General features: G+C 39.7%; 2 protein-coding genes across 3 annotated transcripts; one reads left to right on the forward strand and one right to left on the reverse strand.

Moving 5' to 3' along the window:
- Positions 1–208: 208 nt before the first annotated feature.
- Positions 209–2,514, forward strand: timm8a (translocase of inner mitochondrial membrane 8 homolog A (yeast)). Of its 2 annotated transcripts, XM_086157797.1 has the most exons (3): positions 209–442; positions 1,143–1,192; positions 1,324–1,457. In XM_086157797.1, exons 1-3 carry the CDS (start codon positions 332–334, stop codon positions 1,424–1,426), a joined length of 264 nt encoding a protein of 87 aa, XP_086013923.1. In that variant the 5' UTR covers positions 209–331; the 3' UTR covers positions 1,427–1,457. The 2 variants fall into 2 exon arrangements, with proteins under 2 accessions (XP_086013923.1, XP_086013921.1); XM_086157795.1 differs by lacking the exon at positions 1,143–1,192 and having other exon boundaries at positions 214–442; positions 1,324–2,514.
- LOC147227862 (magnesium transporter NIPA2) lies at positions 1,950–7,804 on the reverse strand. Its single transcript, XM_086157794.1, has 7 exons — positions 7,727–7,804; positions 7,352–7,428; positions 5,614–5,663; positions 5,021–5,077; positions 4,357–4,447; positions 3,778–3,938; positions 1,950–3,667 (listed from the first exon to the last, which is right to left on the reverse strand). Coding segments are annotated over exons 4-7 (891 nt in total). The 5' UTR covers positions 5,022–5,077; positions 5,614–5,663; positions 7,352–7,428; positions 7,727–7,804; the 3' UTR covers positions 1,950–3,029.
- Positions 7,805–8,216: the final 412 nt, after the last annotated feature.

Here is an 8,216-nt window from a genome sequence, read left to right on the forward strand (position 1 = left end):
CATTTTCATTTAGTATAGTAAAATGATCGCAATTGAAAATACGTGGGGTGTAATAATGACGTTTTTTTCACAATTGACTTCCATTTCAAAATTGACTACAACTGCTTGAAATGTAAATTAATATATAGAATATGATTAAAAGCTTACTAAGTTTTGCCACCTTTAACGACGGGAAAATACATCACCAATCAGTTCAAATGGGGTGTGGCTTTCCCTCGGTGTCCTAGGATTTACCAAGCCAGTGTCGATACATGCCGAGGATACACGTGAAGGTCAGCATTGAAGACGTAACTCGTTGAATTGTTCGTAAATACGATTTGTTTGTTAAATTATGGACGGACAGACACCAACGACAGACCCTCAGCTCCAGCAGTTCATCGAAATCGAGTCACAAAAACAGAGATTTCAGCAGCTGGTGCATCAAATGACAGAGGTTTGCTGGGTAAGAACAACTGTAAGCTAGTTGAGAAGCTCCTGCAATTTACTGCTTCCAGATATGTTCACGGTCATGTCTGTGAACGTGCTGCATATGCTGTAATAATCGCAGATGTCCTGCGACTTTTTTCCACATCTTTATGCCAAAATGCGACCTTCATGTCTTTTACGTGTCGTAGCTTTGTTCGACTCGGAGACCTAAACACCAACACTCCGACACCGGCGGACAGATTTACACCCCGTGTTTTTCCTGTGCTATATAGACACATTTCAGATACCATTTGAACCGCAAGGTCCAAGTGAAAGACATTACCTTGACTTTGCTTGGTGCTAGCCGGACTTGTCACACTGCATTCACTGCACTAAATCGGTGCAGGAACGTAGATCCAGGCAATGATACGGTGAAGGTGAATACGGTCTATGTACTTTACAATTCCTTCAAGAAATTGCGTCAAAGAGGAGGAGGTAATCTCTTCATCAGCATTATTTCTGCAATGGTAATTGTTGTACATCGTGCATTTCACTTAAAGTGAAGTTCTGAAATGATCAACGACCTTTTCCATAAATACATATATTGCGGCATAGGAAGTTCGACCAAAACGATCAAGAGCACGTTCTCCGCCACTAGGTGACACCAAGAGACAAAAAAAAAAAAAAACGTTTGTAACTCGTTACAATTTTATCAGCTGTTTGCCTTCTGCTTGCAGACTACAGTTACTACAACTCCTAGGATGTTTGGTCTGAGAGCATTTAACAGGTGACCGAACATCCATGTGTACATGATAAAAACCTGAAAGAAAGATGTATCCATCTGAGCAGTTCCAGTGTCAGTATTGTGTGTAAGTGCTGTGGCTAATAATCGTTACTTGATGTGTGTTCTGTTTCCAGGAGAAGTGCATGGACAAACCTGGACCGAAGCTGGACTCGAGGACAGAGATGTGTTTTGTCAACTGTGTGGAACGATTTATTGATACCAGCCAGTTTATTCTGAACCGCCTGGAACAGACTCAGAGGGGTAGAGGATCTTTCTCTGAGAACATGTCATACTAAAAAAATGGAAAGGACTATGACTCCCAGAGGCCGTATAGCCATAGCAAGAACATTTGCTCCTGAAACTCATGTGAAGCAGCAACAGAATATGTCGCTTCTGACACAAGTGCCTCAGATTAACAGCATGCATGTTACCTTCTTCAATTTCTTGCCGTCGTGGTGGGTTTGACCTGCTGTCCGCTTAGCGGAAAACTAATTTTGCAAGACTGTGATGTGGTTGGTTGCCAGCCATGAGTCCCTAGTGGTTCATTATTGTCAGAATATAACAATGGAGTTGAGTTAGTCCTAGAAGTCAGCTCACTGAAAAGATGGGAATATGTTGAATATTAACTGTGTTGAGCAAGAAATATGGAAGGCACCAAAAGTCTGCATGACTTGGAAATTCAGTTTATCTGCTGTTTCTGAAGGCCACAAAGAACCTTCGACTGATAGAGACAATATCTTGTGTGAAGAAGTGTATTAATGGCTAGTTTTTTTAATCATATATCAACAAATAAAAGACAAAATTGTGAAAAATCTTTGGAAATGTGCAGTCAGATTAGGTACTTATGCTTTACTTAGCAGACACAAGGGAGTTACATCAAAGATGTTATGACTACATATGTATATAGCATTAAACAACCTTTGCAATAGCTTTTTTAAATCGTGAGTTTTATAGTAAATTATTCTTAGAAAATAAACCCCACACTAAGATGGAAGACCAATGATTAACGGTTTATCGGGGTTACACTAAGTAGAAACCTTTTCAAAGGTTACTGTTTTCAGTATCAAAAGGCACATCCTGGTGAATGCAGGCCAAAGCTCTGTGTTCAGTTAATTATACAATGTACAAATATATAAATACACAACAATAACACAAACTTTTTTCCTGTCAAACTCTCAAGAGAGAATAAGATTAACAATCATGTAAAACAAAGTACATAATGGAGCAATAATAAAATCAGATAACTACCAGGATCTAAATCTGCATCAGTTTATAAGTGGAGAAACAGAAACATAGCAGTTTACTGATCCACATTCCAATATTACTATACATATCCAATATTATTATATCTATCTAATTGAAAACATTGTACATAAGAAATGTTTTGATTTTTTTTCTCTGTAACAATTGTAGCAAATTGGTTTTAAGGCATTTTTGGCAGCATTGATTTTTAAGCCCTTTAGTAACAATGCTAGAAAGTCCATATCTTATGTTTTTTGGTGTCTTTTCTGAAAATATTTTGTAAAGTCTCACCCCCCCGAATCTTTATTTCATGAACATTTTTGGCTGGTCAGGCTTTTAACGTTTTTCCCAAAGAATACAGGTATAATAGTATAATATTATTGGGCCTAAATTCCAGTATTGGTTTGTCCTTGGTCTGCAAACAGTGTACGCAATCAAAATGTGATTATGGCAACAGTTTGCTTTTCTATTAAGGAAACTGTATCCAGTGCATTTACATTAGCTAAGGCAGTCTTGCATTTCTGATCAAGAAAACTTGTCACATTGTAAAATTGTGATGTGCCCTCGGACTTTCCGTTACATAAAATAACAATGGCATTCAAGAATCCCTCTGATGATGTAAACTCCATCCGCCCTTTGAGGTTCCATCTCTGGGCAACTTCATATCACCCTCTACATGGCCGTCTTGGCTGGGAAGAGCCACATAAGGCTGATTACCCCAAGCAAGGTCTTGAGGACCTTTTCTTAGATAAAGGGGCAGAGAATCCCAACTAAAGATAATGTCCTTGAAGGCATGGAGGAGGAAGATACCCAAAATAATGGTGAGGAATCCACTAATCGTTCCCACCACACCATCAATGCTCATACTCAACCATTCCTGGAATAGTATAGCTGAGCAGGCCATCACAGATGTGGTGAAGAAGACATAATAGATGGGCGTGACTATGGAAGTATTAAAGATATCAAGCGCTTTGTTGAGGTAATTGATCTGAATGCTAACACAGATTACCAGACAGATGACTAAAGACCAGAACAGGGGCTCCTTCAGCACTGCTGTCCCAGCAAACAGCTCCTTAATGCCAATGCCCAGGCCCTTGACACAAGACACAGAGAGGGAGCCAATCACAGAGCAGATCAGGATGTAGACCAGCACATTCTTCTGTCCAAACCGTGGAGCCACAGCAAAGATAAGAACCAGGCTGCTTCCCACAATGCACACAGCAAACACAATGAAACCTAGTGGGGAGCATTCAAAAATGAGTTAGTACCCTGACAAAAATAATTCCAACACGTATCAAGCATTTTTTTCCTCAATAGCATGGTTAATCACATGGGTCTGGGCCTACCAGGGTCTGTGAGCTTTTCAGCCATGGCACTGAGGGATGCAACCTCTTCCTCCTGTGGTGCGTGAATCACCATCACCGTGGAGCCCAAAACACACAGCAAACAGCCAATCTTCCCATGGACATTCAACCTCTCATTCAGGAAGTAAGAGGAGAGAACAGCACTGGAAAAAGCAAGGCAAAAAAGAACAAAAAGTTTGAACTGCACATTTCATTTGGTCCATGGTAAAGATACAACATGTTAAGAGAGGGAGAAATTAAGGGTAAGAGAAGTATCGTGATGCAACCATTTTCTCTTTTAAAAGTTATAATGTCAATAATATAATGTTTCTATTATCCATTCAAAGGAAAATTATTTGTCTTTTACTCAAGTATCACATCCTGCATTAACATCTGTAAATACCATTGAACCATGGTTTGACATGAGATTTGATTTGACATTAATTGAAAATATAAATATTGGAAAATATAGACAACCACACGATTCATCAAAGTGAGGAAAAGCCTCACAAGGTATATTTCCTGGTTCATACAGATATTTGAATCTAAATACTGTTAAATTAAACTTGCAAAAACAAGTACCTAACAAGAACACTCAATGCACCCAGGGGAGTCACAAGTGTTGCTGGTGCAAAAGCATATGCAGCAAAGTTTGCGGCCTCTCCAGCTCCCACTGCAACATAAAAGACAAGAATGCATATGCTTAAAGCTTTCAGCTGCTTGGGATTGTGTGTATTTTCAAACAAACACACTCTGAAAAGAATCAAAGACATATTGCAGAGCTGTAAAAGATCTATTCAAAATACCAAAGTCAATACACTAGTATAATTATGATTCATGTGTTAATTTTAGATGGATCATGACATTCATTCATGAGATTTTAACAGGAAAATAGGATGATTTTAGAAAAGGCTTCAAGATACAACCATCCTTCATCTTTGACATTTATTTTTCAAAAATGAAATTTAAGTCAGCAACTAAGGGTTTTCCAGGTCTTCCAAGATTTGTTTTCATTCAACCCACATGTGCAAATGTGCTCTTTGCAGGAATGAAAACTTCAAAGATACAGCGTGGGTGCTGCATGAACTGCTCCATCATAAGCAAAAATGCCAAACCCACAAGACTCATTTCCCCCTTGAAAACAAAGGGCACAATGTTCATGGACTTGTCCATCTGGTAGTGTAACTAAATCAAAAAATTGAATACAGCTGACTGTGTGAAGGAATGGTATTAAAGGTTTACTTACTTGAAATCAGTCCTGCCCACCACAGCCATTCTTTCAGGTAAGCATAGCCACCTTGGCCTGTTGAATACAGAAGAGGACACAAAAATGGCATTAAAGAAGTCATTTTAGATGAATGATGAATTGATTATTTGGCTGATATAAGAATAATAACTCAGCCAAGAGCAAATGTTGAGATGGAATTTTGGTTGATCTTGTTTTGTTTTTATTGTTAATATTTCAACCTTTAATATCAGAGGGGGAAAAAAATGAAACATCCAAGATGACAATTTAGACTTTCTATTTTGGCTTCTTATGATAATATACCGAACCCCAGGACAATCTAAAGACAGTTATCCAATGATCACAAACGACACAAGTCGCCTTTTGCACCCACAATAGGGAGTTTCATTGAGTGTTAATAATCCTCACCAAAACAATCTTCTCTACAAATTGGCTGAATATTTACTTAATCTATTTTCAGTAGTAACTAGAGCCAAGCCAGTGTCTTTTTAATACGGTCCCAAGCCTGGATAAATGCAGGGAGTTTCAGCGGGCATCCAGCATAAAATATGTGCCAAAACTAAATATGTGAATCGATCTTATGACTTTCATACCAGATTGGTCAAGGCCCGGGTTAACAACGGCCTCCGCTTGTGCTGATAACCTGCAGAGTACCAGTAGAAATTGGGCTACTGTGGGTCAACAAGAAGAGGAGGGTGCGTTCAGAAGCAGAGAGATAAGAGGAAAGGCAAGAGTCTGGGACTGAGAGTAGGGACTTTGAATATTGGGACAATAACAGGAAAAGTGAGAATTGACTGACATGATACAGTGAAGGAGGGATGATGTATCCTGTGTCCAGGACACCAGGTGGAAACGTGGCAAGGCTAGAAGCTTAGGAGCAAGTTCTAAGGTGTACTATCACGGTATTGATAGGAAGCCAAATGGAGTAGGGGGTTATCTTGAGGAGAAATTTATTAGGACTGTTCTGATGGTAAAAAGAGTATCAGACAGACTGATGAGTCTGTACCTAAAAATTGAAGGTGTGATGTTCAGTGTTTCTAATGGCCATTTCCCACAGGTGGGATGTTAGTAAGAGGAGAAGGAAAAATTCTGGAATGAGTTAGCTGAAGTGATGCTGATTATTTCCAGAGGTAAGACAGTTATAACTGTTGCAGATTTTAATGGACATGTTGGTGCTGGCAATAGAGATGATGAAGTGGTGGGCAGGTTTGGTGTCCTGGACAGGAACACAGAGGAGTAGATGTTGGTAGACTTTGCAAAAAGGCTGGGCAAGGAGAAGTTGGAGGTGGCAAAGGCCAAACAAAGGGCATATTATGACTTGTATGCTAGGACAGTAAGCAAGGAGAGAATGATTTATACAAGTTTGCAAAACAGTGAGACAGAGATGTGAAGGACATACAGCAGTCGATTAAGGATAGAGAAGGAAATGGGAAATGTTTTGAAGAGCTGAAGAATGAGGAAAATGAATGCAAGGGAAGGGTAGAAGAGGTGACTCTTGTTGACAACCAAGTAGCAGACATTAGTACAGGTGAAGGGAGGAAGACATTGAGGAGGATGAAGAGTGAAAAGGCAGTTGGTCCTGATAATATACCATTGGAGGTATAGATGTGTCTGGGAGAGACAGACTTTCTGGTTACAATATTCAACAGGATCTTAAGAGAGAGAGAAGATGTGCAATGAAGGGAGAAGTGTGATGGTGCCCATTTTTTATGAATAAGGGAGATGTGCAGAATTCAGTAACTATAGAGGAATAATGTTGATGAGCTATACCATGTAGGTATGGGTACAATGAGTACATGAGTACATGAGTGTGAGAGAAGAGGATACAGAGAATAGGATCAGATTAAGGAAGTTGATTCAATCTGGCAACATTATAGGGAACAATGGAAAGAAAACGAGGTTTCAGTGATAAATTATATTTATAGCCTTTTGTCACAGTTATGCAATACTCAAAAACACGTTTGAGTGATAATAATGTATCCTATAAGCAGTGTGTCGATGTCTGTCAAGGAGCAATTTAGCATCCAACAGTATGCAGGCTGCAAAAGACAAAAATTACTTTCCGCAGACATTTGTATTTACTTTAACATCAGGGGCCACAGTTTATACTTTTGTCTTTTTAAAGTCATACCTTTGCCCAAATCACCCCACTGCGGTGCATTTCTCGGTATTATTCCTTTCAATACTCTTTTGTTATTTTGCTCTACTTTCACTGGAATGACTTATGTGTTGACAGAGAATGCACCATCACCGAATTAAAGTGAATAAACTGCTACCAGTGTTGGATGCCAACCTCTTCCATCAATGTTAAAGTTCAATTGTCAAATTTACCTGCTCGTATCGACCCCTTGCTGGCCAAACGCAGAAGACCCTTCTTTTTCAGGATGAAACTTGCGCCGATAAAAACGCTGGAGGTAACAGCGAGGGAGAGCCCAATGTAGAAGTCCATACGGTTCACTTCCATCTACAGGAGTAAAAACTACTAAGTTACCTTTCCGTGGATTCTACTTTCACGAAACTTTTGCCCATTTCTCTTCCGAGCTTGAGCGAAAAATCAACCCATGTACTATCACATGACAGGCTGCCCTCCCTTCAAGTAACTCACGCACCGCAACTAGCTTTTAAAAGAGGGTCTAGAAATTCAGCGAGTAAGAAAACAGAATACGTAACGACAAAATGTTACCTATAAATGTCATTAATATTTACCTCGGTTGTCACGTCAACTCCATTCGACACCGTTAACAGAGGGCGGACTGCGATGTACCGTGGGTGTAACGTCGAGTCCGGAATTTGCCATGTCACGTGATCACTAAGGGGTTCTCGAGCTAGCCTTAGCTCAGTGTGGGCTAATTAGGTGCTATTTGAAACGGAATGTTCTGGTTTTAAAGTGTAGATAAAATGCGTACCCAAGACCGACACATTGTTTTTGGGTTGTATTTTTTAAAATTCCAAACAGATCACATTATGTGCAGGTCATAAAGCTGTCACACTCAGCGTTTGTGATGTTTCCCACTGCGCATAGACCTGTGAACGCAGCATCAAGTTTTCCCATCCGTCCCAGCTGTTCGTGAACGTTTCAGGGTCGATGTTTGGTGGTTACTTCGATTTGATTGGTGCTTTGTTTTTGTGACGCTCGATGCAGCTATTTGATTGGACTAATTTCTGTTTTCTTTGTATAAACCGGAAGTAACCCCAA

This window comes from Fistularia commersonii, chromosome 13 (assembly GCF_037954325.1).
Source record: "Fistularia commersonii isolate RoL2024-O1a breed Wild chromosome 13, RoL_Fcom_v1.0, whole genome shotgun sequence".
NCBI classification, from domain to species: Eukaryota; Metazoa; Chordata; class Actinopteri; order Syngnathiformes; family Fistulariidae; genus Fistularia; species Fistularia commersonii.